At 40.0% G+C, this 16616-nt stretch overlaps 1 protein-coding gene across 1 annotated transcript in view; it reads right to left on the minus strand.

Moving 5' to 3' along the window:
* Window positions 1-4361: 4361 nt before the first annotated feature.
* Window positions 4362-16616, minus strand: part of LOC119325434 (diacylglycerol kinase 4-like) — a 38262-nt gene continuing 26007 nt past the window's right edge. Inside the window, exons 8-12 of the mRNA XM_037599184.1 lie at window positions 13409-13479; window positions 6570-6647; window positions 6200-6287; window positions 5957-6073; window positions 4362-4874 (exon numbers count right to left, since the gene is read on the minus strand). Of these exons, the coding sequence (XP_037455081.1) occupies window positions 4710-4874; window positions 5957-6073; window positions 6200-6287; window positions 6570-6647; window positions 13409-13479 (519 nt within the window). The 3' untranslated portion in view covers window positions 4362-4709. The remainder of the gene's footprint in view (window positions 4875-5956; window positions 6074-6199; window positions 6288-6569; window positions 6648-13408; window positions 13480-16616) is intronic.

The following is a 16616-nucleotide window of genomic DNA, read 5'->3' on the forward strand; positions in this document are numbered from 1 at the left end:
AAAGAGGTCCGAACTAGAATCTGGACACCACGCCCTAAACTCGTCCAGATTCTCGTCCAGATTTGACAGGGCTCCGGTATATCGTAGGTTGTCGGAGATTCCTCCATCAAAACTCGACAAAATTTAGCGTGGCTGTTGTAGATGTAATTCCGCACTATTACAGCAAAGCAATCGTCAAACCGACGCTCGAGGAGGCGGTGGCGGCGGATACAAGTTCGCTGTCCAGAAAAACAGCACGGTTGCCCGAGGGCAATGTTGACGTTGAGCCCTCGGGCTCCCTGGATGATTCCTCAATGATCTTGATAGAGATAGGAGCTGATGTTGATGAAGGCCCTCATCCAAACATGACGATCGGAGGTAGGGCGCAGTCCTTGGTCGAACCAAGATGACCAGTCGAGCTGGTGACGAAGATGTCGAAGTCGCAGTTGATCTGCAGGCGAGCCATCGACCTTTTGCCGAACACACAGCGGAACTCTCAATGAAAGCACCAATGTCGGTGTCAAAATCGGCAGATCTCGGGTAGGGGGTCCCGAACTGTGCGTCTAGGCGGATGGTAACAGGAGACAAGGGACACGATGTTTTTACCCAGGTTCGGGCCTCTTGATGGAGGTAAAACCCTACTCCTACTTGATTAATATTGATGATATGGGTAGTACAAGAGTTGATCTACCACGAGATCAGAGAGGCTAAACCCTAGAAGCTAGCCCATGGTATGATTGTTGTATATCTCTATCGACTAGCCTGGCATCGGTTTATATAAGGCACCAGAGGCCTAGGATAACAAGAGTCCTAGCCGAATACGCCGGTGGGGGAGGAGTCCTTGTCTTGATCGCCAAGTCTTGCGGAATCTTCCTTGTATGCGGCAGTTGTTCGGACTGGTCCATGAGTATACGGCCATGGGGGTCATCAGCCCAATATAACAAATCGGGAGATGACGTGGTGAGTACCCCCCTAGTCCAGGACACCGTCAATCATGCTCTGCTGCTGCTAAGGTTTCTCCGTGGTCATATGTTGTCTTAGTTCATGCTCTAGTTCTACGTGATGTGGATCATGCACTTGTCCATGTATTCCTGGTCTTGGTGCTATGCATTTGGTGATGTTGTTGGCCTTTACACACATGTTCTTGTGCTAATAATGTTTTGGTCCATGTGGTGGCTCTCTATGTTTGCGCAAATTGGGAATTAATCAATGCTATGGTTTCCTACTACTATTGATCTTTTTTTCCACTACTATGGATATTTTAATTGAGGTTTGCTAATTATGTTGTACATGTACTGTTACATGGCAAGTACCACCTTGCTGAGTCTTGTATGCACTAAAATAAAGGATGTAGTGATAGGGTATGCTTGTTGTTAATCTACAACTAGTGCTCTTTACTAAATTTGGTGTATCTAACTTGTTCTGGTTCAGTAGTTGCTACTAAGTTCAGTTATTCGGTTGTGTTTCAGCTTGTTAGTGTACTATTCTGGTGATAGTTTACTCGATCTATCTTTGGTTTCAGTTAAGTTATCATCATATTTTCCTTTCCATTGCTCTGTTTAATCTTTTTATTGTTCTACTATATATGAATTGTGTGCATGCAGACATATAGTTACTGCATGTACGATATAATTTACTACTACTGCTATATACTAGTGCTCCACTACTAGCCCATGTATGTGTGGTGCTTGTATTCCTACTTGTAGAAATGTGCCAAGTGCAATGTAGTGCATGTGTTTTTCTCTATAATATTATTATGATGTGCTATGGGTAACTATTTCTTTATATGATATTATGGACAGTATCTCTTCTATCCAAAGTTCCCTCTTACCTAAAATATGAGAAGAACAGATATTGTCTTGACTTAGTCTTTCTCTTATACTTTCTTGTCTATCTTTTTGTCTCTCTCTCTTTTCTTTCTTTAATAAATCTGATAAGATAAGGTGCTCTTTGATCTTTTCTTGCCTATGATGGTGGTTCGAGGCTCTCACTGGAATATAATAGATACTACAGATAATACAAGTTTCCTACAAAATCCTATGATATGCAACATAGCACTCCTATTATTCTTCCTACAATTCCTACCTTTTGGTCTTCCTGTAGCTTTTTCTTAACCAATTTGTTGGTCTATTTCTTGTGGTAGTCCTACACCTCCTAGCTTCTTGATTTGTAACCAATGTGGTTGTCTCCTTGTTATGTACGATTGCACCTAATGTTCTTAAGTTGTGGATGGCGGTTGTGTTGCTCCTTATATTGTCATGACTGCATCTTGGGCACCTGACATGTAGGTGAGTGACTCAGGTGCCCCACAACTCAGTGTGATGCATGCTTGGCAGTTCCTGGTGGTCTGGTTGTTCTGGTTGAGACAAAAACTGCATGGTGCTCTCACTTGCTCCTTGATCCTTATCCTTAGAGCTGCTGGGTGGCTAATTGCATATGGACTTGTCCCTTGGCCGCCCAAGTTGGATGTTTATCTCCTATTGGCTTTATTCTAATGATGAACGAGAGCTTAATCTATTGTCACTTGACAATAGATTACAATGTTGGTTGACCCAGTATGATACGAAACACTAGTTTTTGCGGGATTTGAGGAATCCTGGAGCTAGTACTAGTTGAGTTGATTTTTGAGTGTAATCTGTGATCTCTCATGGAACTTGATTTCGGGCTGGTTCCTAGTGTTCCATTTGTTTGGTTGTCTATTTGGTCTCCCTAGAACTACTTATTTCATTCTGATCAACCACTCTATACACTATTGGAATTTGGCTACCATTGCCAAATCTCGAAAGTGTTGGCTCCAAAATCAATGCATTTCCCTAAGGGGAATGCAAAATTTTAACCATAACAATTTCTTTTGTCTTTGATGTCTATTCTGCAGGTTTTTGGAAATGAAGAAGATTTGTATAGGAGTAGTTAGGATAGAAGATATGTAATTTTTATATTTTCCATTTCCTCAAGTTATGTACTCAAGAGATGTAATTGTAATCTCCTATTACAAATTTCTTTATTCTTTTGTAATATGACTTTGTATTATTTATTGTATTTCTTATAAAAGTTTGAATTTCCCATCATTTTCTTCTTTTAATTATAAATGCATTTCCAGTTAATGTTGAATTGTACTTTTTGCACTTAATTCCTTCAACTTAATTCTTAATTGCAATGGAACCCAACATCCCGAATAAGAGGAAAGGTCCTGTCCAATTTAGTATTTGAATTCAACTTTAACTAAGTTTAACTAAATTTAAATGAACTTTTACATTTACCTGAGGTTTTAGCTGCATGGATGCAATGCACGTTAAAAAACCACTATCTCTAATCTATGGGAGACTACACACAACGATAGGTACCATGTTTAGCATGCTATAGTTACCAACATTGTTATTATGTTGTTACATTGATGCCTATGTTTAGTTATGAATAGGGTTTTTATGTAGTTACTCAGATGTTCATCCTAATCAACATGAAACAACTATAGCTACTCATCTGGCCTCGCTACAATTATCAAACATAGCAATTATGTAGTTATCAGGTTTTCTATACTATATACCAACATGGTTATTTTGAATTATCTACTTACGTATGTTGTAGTTACCGCCATGGTACTATGAGGTTAGCCAGCTTTCAATGCTACGGTTATCAACATGATGCAAATGTAGTTGCCAGTTGATTGTGTGGTTCGCAGCGTCCTTTGGGAAATGTCACACCTAACCACAACTTGTAACCATGCTACAGTTATCAACATGACACAACTACATTTACCAGGTTCTACATGATATAGTTACCAAAATGATCAATCTGTAGTGGACTATCTCTCCATGCTACAGTTACCATCATGGCACATGTATGTTACCCAATGTCTAAGGGGACATTCACAACCATAATAATGATGTAGTTAAACGGGAGTTTGCTGCAAAATCTAGCTTTTTGTTGGAGTACCCACGAGTGGTGTGACAATCCACACGATGTTACGGATATCATATGAACAATATGGGTACTCTTATAGTATTAGATGGTAACTTTGGACCTAAAAAATACTAAAACGTTTCAAACAAGTTTTCATGTTGTGTAACTAATGTGTGAACTTGTTCTAACTCACATATATAGTTTAGTACTACCTCTGTAACTAGGTAGTAACTTTTAACTCCAAAAAAGAGTGAAGAAAACGTACCAACATGGTATCTAGTTTCAAAAATCTTGATACAACAAGTTTAATGGTAAAGAAGAATTGTGAATCACACAAACAATTTGATCTACAAACATTTTGAATTTCTAAAATAAGATGAAATATTTCTTACATCAGATTTAGGTTCTCTTGTGCATGAGTATGCATGAGGATATGACCTTTATTGTAGCAATGTTGGTTATATGTCACATCGCCTAATAGTTTCCATAAAGTTTCATATGTCCACTTGGGGGAAATTTATTTTTTTCTAAAGCCTAACTTTTACAACACAATTTTCGGTATCACTCTCGAATAACTAAACAATTTGCAATAGCAAATTCATCCTATACAAATGATATGGTATTAAGTTTAGAACTCGGATGAAAGCAGTGGATGGATACATTCTATCGTTGCTATACAAATTCTATATATCGACAACTTCATATATCGTTATGACTTTGCACAAGGATGATCAGGAATGAACTTGTAATTCATCAAGCTTCCGGGATGGAAGCTAAAAACTGCTCCTCGCAGGTCCAGCTAGGTGAGTGCAAAAAACCATTGGCTATCATTAGCGATCTGCACCGTTGATGATCAGTGATGGGTAAGGCACCCTCTTGATATCAACGAATGTCGAATACTCAGTGCTTAGTGGTTGCTTCCATGGCTCCCCATCCATTTGCATATATGCATCCCTCCATTGGCCACCTTTGATCTCTAACCGGATTGCTGTTGCCTGAAACATTAGTTATAACATGATGTGGACACTATAATGTTGACATTGACACTATGTATTTCTTGCTTTAGTTTTACATAATGTTTAGTTAATCTTTTCTTTCCTTTCTTTTATTTTCCTCATTTTCTTATGGGAGTAGCACACTAAAGTGATATCATATTTCCATTTGATGGACTTGGAATTGAATTGTACTTTAAAGTTAACCACTTTATATTAGCTTTTGCTTTGAGGCCAATCCCATTGGTCATCTCTTATAAGTATGTCATCTCACTTAGATACCCACCAATATAATCGGTTGTATCTTAAATATACCAAGTATTTAATTCAATGGTTCACACTCTTATTAATAGAATGTGAGTCAAATTGGATGACAAGTTAAATTCTTAATGATTTCTTTGTTGGACTGCGTTAAAGATGGTATCTAGAATATAACTAGTTTCCTACTCTTACCTCATTAATTCCATGGCACAAAGATTTTTTTTTATGTGGAGTACTGAGAGGTGACACCACATTGGAGCATAAGGAGAGGCATGACGGTTCTTTGTTGTAGTGAATTACTTCCTCCGTTCCAAACTAATTGAAGGTTAAGTTTTGTCCTAGACAAAATTCCTTACATGCTCCATTCCAAACTAATTTTACCACGTCTATAGGAAATTATACCTTACATGCTCCATTCCAAACTAATTGAAGTTCGAGGTTTATCTTTTAAAACTTGTTGAAGTTTGACCAAGTCTAGAAATATATGCATTAACCAAGTTTATAAGAAAATATACCAATACACATATTTTTTTCTATAGAGTTGGTCAAACTTCTTTGACTAAGGAAAAACCTCAAACTTTAATTCATTTGCACTGGAGGGGGTATGAAAGGTCAATGCTCAAGTTTATACTCATGTTCCATGCTTTAACCTGACACCAATACACCTAAAGTTTGTATTTTCCTCAATTGTCCCACTAATTAATATATATTCCATAAATTTGTATTCATCCGTGGTGATTAATAGATAAGGTAGTATACAACTATACAATAGATATTCTTCATTTCATATGACTACCCAACCTAATTACTCTGTACACACATACCTGTGCTATGTGTTTGGCTGATATAAGTTCAACCATTACAAGGGATGCATGCCACCCTTGCTTCAATCCAAATATTTCAAGAATGCCATCATCTGATTGGGCTACGACAAATCCTTTCTATACATAAACAAACATATAAGAATATTATATTATTCTCAATGAATAGATAGTGCTCTAGCTTCCTTGGGGGAATGTTTGTAAACACAAAAATAGTAAATAATCATATCAATGTATTCATAGCACCTTTTCCAAGTATTCAGGCTTCAAATTTCCCCATGGGTTCCTTCCACTCGCATAGTTGTGAAGGTTTAATGCAACAATAGCCCTTACACTGCATCACAACATTTTTCTGTTTAGTAATTACATGATGTCTATTTGTGCGAAGAGTGATATCTAACTACCCTGATATTGTATTATTTAGTATGTCTCCATAGTATTCTCAAATATCCCACATCAATTCATGACCATATCATGTTTTAAACAAAGTAGAAGAGGAATTGATGTTATACTTTGATGTCATGGACCCAACACTTACAATGACTAAACGCTTTGCCAATTTCAAATGTGCCAATTAGTACTATTCCACTAAATACCAAAAAAATCGCTAACTTGCCTTGAAGGTACAGGGATGTGCTCCCACTTAGAACTGTCCAACTTCTTTATTGATAAACGAATAATGTTTGTGAGTCCCCTGATATAATAAAGAAGAGACAGAGTAAGAGGCTTCTTGAATTTAGACCCTATTTACTGCTATACTCTATCTTACAAAATTGTATAGTTAAGAATGAGTGACCCTATTTATTGCTATTTCTATTGACTTTACATGTTTAAATCCGCTCTCGGCAGGAATGGATTTGAGCTGTCCCAGGGAAAAATCTAGAACAAAATACTATAGGGTTGTTACTCTACAATAAATAGTAAAAAATGATATATGACAACTTTATCAAAGGGCCTATTTTTTACACCTATTTTTCATGATAAGTCTCAACAGAAGCAAGTTGAAAGATAGTTATTGACCCCAAAAAATTTCAAGATCAAGTGTTGGCAAGGTTAATGATGTTAAGCTTCATGAACTAGGCAACACAACCAAAAGTCCAAACTAATATAAAGGTCTAAGCAATCCACATATGCACTTCAACACACCCTCTCACGTGTCACACGGAAAGTCAACACATGGATAGACACAAAGGTATGGCCGAAGAGGCCCATACATGGACACAAGGGGGTCAACATTTCTGGATAAATTGCAAAAGTCAGGACTTGAACTCAAGACCTTCGGCTTTGATACCATATTAAGCTTCATGCACTAGCCAATGCAATGAAAGTCTGGACTAATGGAAAGGACTAGGCAATCCACCACATATACACTTCAACAAAGAACATCTTTTGTACCCCCCCCCCCATAAAAAAATATATAATGTTTTAGATCAAAACATCTTATATTTATTACAGAGGGAGTAGCTTTTAGTGATCCAAGAGCACAATGACTCCATAGGTATGTTGATAGTATCGAGAGGGGATCACTTTGTGTGGTGATACTTTTTTTGCTACGTGCTTGGAGATAAAACTCTAGAACCACTCAAACATGTCAACTACTTCTCTACTATCTCTTGTATTTTTACATTGCTAGGAGCCATAGAGTCATATCCATTTGAATCCTCCAACTCCTTCCAGAGAGATAGCCATAGTAACCAAGTGCCATCTGGAGCCTCCAATACATTGGTATTGTCAACCTCTAACTACTGGGAGGACCTCCGAACCCGCCTTGGTTGGATATTCATAACGGTGCCCATAAGCTAGAACACAAATACCAGTGCTAATTGGAGCCTTTTGGTGGATCTAGGTTGAACTCTTGGAGCTATTCAAAAGAAATCACTTTTTAGTTTACTTGGTGTGTCTAAGCTGATCATTCAGTGGGTTTGTCCTATATATACCACCACCAATCCTACCATTCCACTCCACCTCCATAGTCTTGTGTTGGGTTCAAAGGGCATTCTTCAAACATTCATGAAATACCTTTGATATCTTCTCCCCTCTCGTGATTTCAAGTCTATCATTCAAACACCCGACCTATCCAAATCCAAATATTTCTCCTATGAGAGTTTGAGTGTGGAGGTGATTATCTTTTCAAGCACAAGCAAAGGTATTCATCTGCAAGCAACCTTATCTTGTTTGTTATGGAGGGCGTGTGACACCTATATTAGCTAGGTGTGTTTGGAATCCTTCAAGACTTGAAAGAGCCGATAAGTTTGTGAGGCCTTGGAGATCACCTACCTCATGAAAATATACCCCAAGTGAAGTTTGACCATCGTGGTCAGCTAACCATGGTGACATAGGTGGGTTATGCGCTTTGTGGGACTTTTGTGGGTGACACTACCAAGACCTTTGTGTTTGCACCTCCACCAACAAGGATTAGGATAGCTCCAACTAACTCAATGTCAGAAAAATTAGTGTTTGTGATCTCTCTCTCTCTCTCAAATTTATTACCTTCGTTACAAATTTTGCTTCTACACTTGACTTTTGTAGAGACCCCATGTCTTGATAGTGTATTCAACCCCCATCTAGCCTCCAATGCATCTTGCACGTGCTCTGGTTTGGTTAAACCGCCTAAGGAATGAATAGATTCAAGTAAGAGAAGGGAGTTTTCACCATATAGATGTCCTTATTTTCATGGCTCAAATTTTTCTAGTTGGAAGAATAAGAGCCATATGCATTTTTTGGTCATAATCTCATCGTTTGGACTGCTATTGTTGTTGCCATACAAGGAAAATTCTTTCAATATTCTCAATAGAAACTAGAAAGAGGTCAAACATGTTGAAGAATTGAAGTTGATCCTATGCAATGCTAAAGTGTGGACATATTGTTCCACTCCTTGTGTCCGGAAGAATTCAACAAGACCAGCTTCTCGGGGGAACATCAAAGAAATCTGGGACACCCTTCTAGAAATTCACGAAGGCACCAAACTAGTATAAGAGTCAAAGCTTGATGTTCTTCATGGCGAACTTGACAAGCTCCGTATGAAACATGGATAAGGTGTGGCCCAGATGTACTCAAGACTCTACTTATTGCCAATGAAATTGCTAGACTTGGACGTGAATAGATGAATGGTAGATTCAATGTCAAGAAGAACTTAAGAGATTTAGATGGAAATTAGTACACTAGTTGCACTCTCTTACAAATGATGCCTAACTACAAAGATCGCAAGACAATCAAGGTCAAGGATTATGGGTCATGAGATGAGTATTAAGGCTAAGCAAGATCTTCATTGCTAATATTTAACTCACAAGAGTAGGGGAGATTACAAAGCCACTAATGGTGCTCCCAAGAACCCAAGTGTGAAATAATCGAAAGAGGTCCCCGATGAAGAACTTGGTCTCATGGTTCTTAACTTCAACAAGATGTATTCGAAGGACAAGTTCAAGAGAAAAGATTGCAGCTACACTAGATCAAGATACTAATAATCAAGCTCAAGACAACGAGATTTTTTTAATGGAGTTCTAGTCAATCCAGACACTTTGTTGTCGATTGTCCGTAACCCAATAAGAATAAAGAAGAATCTCAAAGAAGGGATAGAAGGGAAAAGGGGGACAAGGATGATCGAAGAGAAAGAAGACATTAGATAAACAACTATGCTAATAGGAAAGGAAAATTACACCAAGAGATACTCGAAGAGTAGATCACATGGTAATGGTGTACCAAACCCGAGACCAACATCACACAAGCTATTAAACCTACTGTGAAAGTTATGATAAAGGTTTCATTGGGATTGAAATTGTATCCAGCAAGCCCAAGTCCTCATTTGGCTCACAAATTGAAAGAAGTGGATCATATAAGATACTTCAAATCCAATGGCTATAAGCTTACTCAACCCGAATTCAATGATTTCAAGAGCGCTGAAGATGACTTGAATGTTGATGATGATGAGGACAGATTGAGTTATGGCGCACATACTAACATGTGGGAGGAGTAAGAAAAGTTTCTTATCAATGCGATGAGAAAAGAAATGAAAGCATGACTACTGATCTGGGAAAACTAAAGTTAAAGCATCAAACTCACATCGACGAGAGAGCTTTTGAAGGAACATGAGATGCTTAGCTTCAACTGCTTAATTTAAGGAAAAATCATGAATGCATGAAGGCCCTCAATGTAGGGAAGAACCTAGGATTTGAAGAGTAAGCATTCAAAATTTTAAAGGATGATGTTCTTTTTAGAACCTCAAGTTTTAGAGTCTTAATTTTTTTAAGTAATATACAATGGTAAAAATTTACAATTCACAGAGATTCTCGCATTGCAAATTCACGTCACAAAATGAAAACAATATTAATGAATTAGACTACTTAATAACATTTAAAAATATCGATTCCCCTTGTTTAAACAATACGAGAATCATTGCAAAGTGCAAACAAAGCTGAAATTGCAATATGCTGAAATAGGAAGCCAACTAGACAACATAACTTGCTTACTCTTGTTATTGTTTGTACACATGTGGGATGTGAATGCAGCCTAGCAAGCGGAATGCGGTTGACAATCGACGAAAATACAAAACTGACGGTTGCCTCTATCCTTATCTAGAGCACCGAGGAAGGCAATTCAGGATGCCTTCCCCCATGTCGGGTGATAGATCTAGCCGTTGTCCACAGGCCCGTAGCCATAACCGCACGAGTTCCTATTATTGTGCTCCCGTGCCCTGGCTGGCAGCTTCATTGCACGTGGTCTTGTGGAAGGAGTTAGGGAGCCGATGCGCCTGTTCGATTGATTGGTCAAGTTCAGTGTGGTGCAATGAGGTAGGTTGCAACTATTTTGTTAGTGGGCCATGTCGGGTGGGAGGGAAGGGAACCAGGACACCATAACATGGGCTGAAGGCTTGGTAGCCTCACATATTCTCTTAGTTTCCTCATTTTTCCATATTATATATAGGACAAATTTTTCCTACCACCAACGGTAGTTACCCTCATGTGAGTTTTGTATGTTATATGTAGTATCTGTCAAAACTGAGAGTATGTACGTGTAGTATGTTGTATATAAAAAATATTTGGGTAGTATATCCTACTTTTTAGGTAGTATGTACTATTTTTATTATGTTGTTTTATACATACAAACAGGAAGGTATTTTCAAAATATCTTATCTATATATAACTCATATTGTTAAGCAATTCATAGCTTTTTAATACACACCACATGTGTTGACTCAATTCACTTTCTACATTTCAAACTATGCATCTCAATCATTATCCATTGTGATTGCACCTATTGCTACACCATCTCATGTCACATCCTCAAATGTGAATCTTTCTATTGATTCTCCTAACTCTCCTCTTAGCCAAGTTACACTTGAGCAAGAAAATGCTTTACTAAAGTGAATCATGGAAAAAGGTATTTTCAGAAGCATCCCAGAAGTAAGAAGGTCAATGGGATATGGAGTAAGCAAGGGAAAATTTCCAAAATGAAGGTGTTAGATTTGTATGCCGATGCAATTCTAATGGAACCCATTAGGAACTAGAGCAGTACCTCAAGAAATAAGTCATTCATCAACAGGTGAATTGGTTACAAGCTATGACTCTTTTAACAGTAGAGGCGACTTGGTTACTATGGTTAATTTAGGACTTTGATGTTTCAGTTACTACACTCCCCTTTTCTCAGACTATACAAGTGTTATTTGTATTGTGTGCGACCCTATGAAGCATTAGCACAACAAGCATTTCAGTGCTGATGCTTCTTTTGCGTGTTTAGGTGTGCTGGATCTGGTTATTGCTTTTCACTATGTGCCTTCTGAGTTATGGTTGATGGATTTCTTTATGAACGCACAGACTAGAGCACACCATGGATTTCCCCCCTCCAAACTCAATGTTGTGGATCCAACCTGAGTTTGAGAGGGGTGTTAGGGTTATATTATGTTTCCATTTAGCCTTTATAGTTTCCTTGTAATATAGGGGCCTTGGAGATATACAAAGTCCGGGGTATACTTGTCCATTTATGCTCCATGAAAGTTCAAGTTTCTCTTCTAGCTTGCTAGTCTAGATCGGTGTTTCACAGGCGAACTGCGTAGCTCATAGAGAGCTGCCATACAATCCCTCCTGCATGCCTGGTAGCCAAACCTCGAAGACCCAACACCTCTTGTTGACTGCCCCTTTACTAGGGACATTTGGCGTGACGTGCTATCTTGGCTACTTGCACTGTCTGTAAACTAGCACAAGGTCTTTGGAACCATGATCCCAAATCACATATGTAACTATTTCAACATGTAGTTCTTTGTGCGGATTTTAACATGGAGTTGTCCGCACAAAGAGGACATTAGAAGTATGAAAATAATCACTTAATCAATGGTGACTCCATATTTCTAGATTTTTTGAACGACCTCTTTGACATATTCCATTATCATTCTAATAATGAAATAACAAAGTACCAAGCGTTTGCACAAAAGTGAAAGGAACTATGGTACTCGTTCGGCTGCAAAATACTCCCTCCATCCCAAAATAAGTGACTCAACTTTGTACTAAACTTGGTACAAAGTTAAATCACTTATTTTGGGATGGAGGGAGTTGTAGCCATAGAGCTAAACAAACCACAACCATTTTTTAGGATCAAAAGGATCTACAGTCAATATTTAGGACGAAAGAAGATGATATCCGCACTCCTAAACTTTTCATGTTTCGACTACATCACTCGTCAACTCTAAAAACCTTTCAAAACCAGACAAAACACCCCCTACGCTGATTTTGAAGGTGGTTTTCATATACTCACAGCTCATCCTGGGACCCATATGTCGGTGTAACCAACTATTTTCTCTCACAACCATCTCTCCCTTTCTCGCGCCGTCCTCGTACGAGCTAAACCAACATGGAGGTGGCCAGCTCAAAGAGGTTGTCAACATTGATGTGGATGCACAACACCATGGAGTCTCTGAGGAGGCTCCTCATGGTGTCTCTGTGGGGCGTTGGCCAGGGTATCACTAGCCGACAAAAAGGAAGGTGGAGAAGGGCAGCGGTGACCTCGGGCTTCTTAGCTGCAGTTGTTTCCACCGAGCACATCTGTGGCGGATGACCCGCGATGTCCTCTGACAAGATGAGTTCCATAGAATGGAAGAGATGGTGATAGATGGGTATGTCAACTTGCTAAGCAGGGTGACGTGGTCGGCCTCAACACCCGGCCTCGCTGCCATGTTGGCAAAACCATTGTCTAAAACCACTTAACATAGTGTCACGGGGTGTTTCAGCTTGTTTTGGAAAGCTGAGGTGGTTATGTAGCCGGTTTTGGATTTGAGGACGTGATGTAGCACGAACGTGAAAGACTAGGGGGTTATATACACTTCTCTCTATTCAGGACTGACATCACAGAGTGAAACATGATTATATAACGAGGGCTTCATTAAGCAAGTTCAGTCTTCCTAGGGAAAGCAATCAGTGTTCTATTGTAAACTAGCCACATTTAATCTTTAAAGAGGAAATATCGTACCGTAGTTCAGGGTCACTAATGCACTGTGTAAAGAACCACCCTTGCTTGCAGGTGTATCCTGCGTAAATTAACTGTCATAAAATCAGCCAATCAGTAATTTAATTGTCAGAGGTCGCTCCAAAAGCTTATTATAGGAAATATATAGGTAAGAATATTTGTTGAAAGCCACAAATGCTATAATTAAAATTTACAAAGTTCAAACTATCCCCATCTTACACCAAAGGAGAACTATGCACCAGTAGAAAGTATCCATCAACCTAGCTATTCAACCAACATAAAATTAGCCCTGTACCCTTTGTATAAGAGACTTCCTGACATGCACGCGTATATATGATGGTCAATGATCATTTTAAAGTACAAGTTAATATGTCGTAACATGGTATATGAGCTCAAGGTTTACCTCTTATTCCTAGACGCCGCTACTAGTCACTGATTTTTTCCCTCTCGATCTCCCCAACATCGCCTCACCATCTCCTCATCCCAGGACGTCACTGCCTTGCCAACAGGATCTAGCCCCTGGACAACCCCCCTCTCTGCCATCCACCTCTGCTGGCCGCTGATGCAGCTCTCCGCAGTCTGCACGTCTGCACACCCTCTAGTCTCCAGGCATTGCTTCCTAGCCGCTTGGATCGGGCTGGCCAAGCTGCTGGTATGGTTTCGACCTATTTTTCTAATCGCCAAGTTAACTAGAGGTCATGGTGCAAGTCGCCGAGATTGATCGATCCGATCTATAGCTGGAAAAAGCAAGGTTTGCAGACGTACTTGTAGGCGGCTACACGTGCACGTACTGCTCTCATGAAACCAAGAATGATTATGTTGCCAAAGTATCATGCCCTTCTAGTTCATGCCAACAACCCCCTCCTTGTGGGCAACAACGCATGCTCCCTCACCGAGTACCTTGCTATCGTGCTTGATTCATGTTGTAAGGAGAGGGTCAAAAATATATTCTCACCGACATTTGGCTGAACACTTGGGGGTGTGATGTCTGCGGAATGGTGTCAGCAGGGGCAGACCATACATGGGTTGCGGACAGATCCGACGATGCAATGGAAATGAAGTAAAGGGCGCTTGGGTGGAGCAGCGGTGGTCTGAAAAGAACTGAGCGGCTGGCAAAGTGGTGTAGAGGCGTAGGAGGTTTGGTAGATGCAGATGCATAGCAAGAGGATATGGACTGAGTGGGGGGAAGGTCTCTAGAGGGGGGGATTGGGTGGGTAAGGTGTGTCGGAGTCCGGCATTAAGGGCATCCAGACACCTCCTAATCTCCCCCAACATTGGTTACATTTTGGAAAAATTCGCACATGCGAGCCGATCCGCGGATATTGAATTCATAACATTGGATGGCACAAATTGTCTAGGCCTCACTGTCCGGATCTTTCGCGGCATTTTGATACACGGAGTTGGAGATGACCTTACATTGTGGCTCTCCTGCTTCTACTTCTTTTTTTCTGGCTAGCTGCATTTCCAGGCAGCCATGGGCTAATTCAATTTGTTGTAAAAAAGGTACAATGACCACGTCCTCATGTACGCCTCATCCTTGCTGCCCACTACCTTTTTGCGGTGTTTCTTACACTAATGACGTCCCGTAGATGCATCTTTATTTGGTGCTTGGTGTTCATCCACCTGTGACGTGGCCTCCTCTAGTGCTATTTGAAGACTGGTGGTTTCTCTATAGCAACACCTCGTGCTATATCCACAGACAATGATGGTTGCTCTACATCTGCAAGTTGTGGTGGTCGCACTTCAACGACTGCTCTCAAGACTTTCATCGGTAGCCCATCAGTTACGTTTGTATCTGTGACCTTGTCTTCTATATTGACTTCTAGAGACAGGATTGATCGTGCCACACCACCTCCTTTAGTGGTTTCCATCTGTGAGGTGGCCACTCCTCTCCTGGTGATTATACGTTGACCACTTGAGCGGTGTCTTTCACGACTTTGACACTTGCTTAATGCTTCGGGTTCTTCACCGCCTGGTGCTTCCATGTTGACCTATTTTATCGAGCATCTAACTACATTGGAGACTACATGACTTTGGTGCCTACTAGTTGCTTCTTTCAGTTCTCCATCGACATGTTTTGCTACTGATGCCTTTGGTATGGAAAAAACACTTGTTTACATAGTTAACTACATCTCCATAGATCTTTGGTAGGAGTATAGAGTGTCTTTTCATATGACTTATGGTTGGTCTCCTTCCCACCATTCGACTTGTGGATTCTCATGTTCTTGTTATTAAGACTGATGGTACTTCCCTCCCAGTCGATAGTCGATGCAACTCATTTCTTGCAGTTAGATTGTTGACTCTCATTTTTGGGTCATTGTTGACTTTGACTGTTGTATGTACATGATTATCACACGAGATCTACTAGTGCTGGCCCCTGGCGTCGTGACCCCCAGGGCCACTAGGAGCTTGACTGGCTTCAACTTCCCTCCGCTGCCACCACCGGTAGTCTCTCCGCCTTCGTGCATCGTTTACCGTCTCTTTTCAGCAGTGGCATCGTTATCTTGGTCACTTGTATCATTGTATTGCTCTCTTCTCTCATCCATAATTTGATGTGCTTTTCTTGGATTCATACTGGAGATGTGTCTATAGATTGTAGAGTTGTGAGCTTGGTAAACATGCTCATTTAACTTATCCTCACGCGGAGACTGTGTCTCAATGTCCTTTCGACCATTTTCACTCTCATGCATTGCTCTAATGTTTCGATCCGACTCCCTTTGCCTCGATAGGAGGCCATCGCTACTACATTATCTTTTGATGATTTCTTTTGACACACCTGGATATATTTTATATCTTCTCATAATGAGGTATTATCTATCTATAAGAAGTTTGCCATCATGGTTCACAACCAGTTCTCCATTCCTAATACTGTCTCTTTTGTCGATTCTGTAGTTTATTTTTCTTTTGTTGCGCGGATTCCTTGCTGAGAAGACACACTTGTTGTTCTCTTGTTTTGGTGCTCACACTCAGGATGGTTGTGCTGAGTGCAAGCATGATCACCTTCTTGAGATGGCTCATGCATTGATGATCACCGCCTCTTCAACCTCACTTTTGGGCTGAGCTTTCTTCTTCCACCCATCTCATCAACATTCAACCTTCCTCTGCTCTACATGGTGGCATTTCTCTTAAGCGCATTTTTGGTCTTTGTCCTGAGTACTCATTGCTTCATTTGTTTGGTTGTGTTTGTTACATTCTTCTTGCCCCCCCCCCC

The sequence above is a fragment of the Triticum dicoccoides genome, chromosome 6B, assembly GCF_002162155.2.
Source record: "Triticum dicoccoides isolate Atlit2015 ecotype Zavitan chromosome 6B, WEW_v2.0, whole genome shotgun sequence".
NCBI lineage: Eukaryota > Viridiplantae > Streptophyta > Magnoliopsida > Poales > Poaceae > Triticum > Triticum dicoccoides.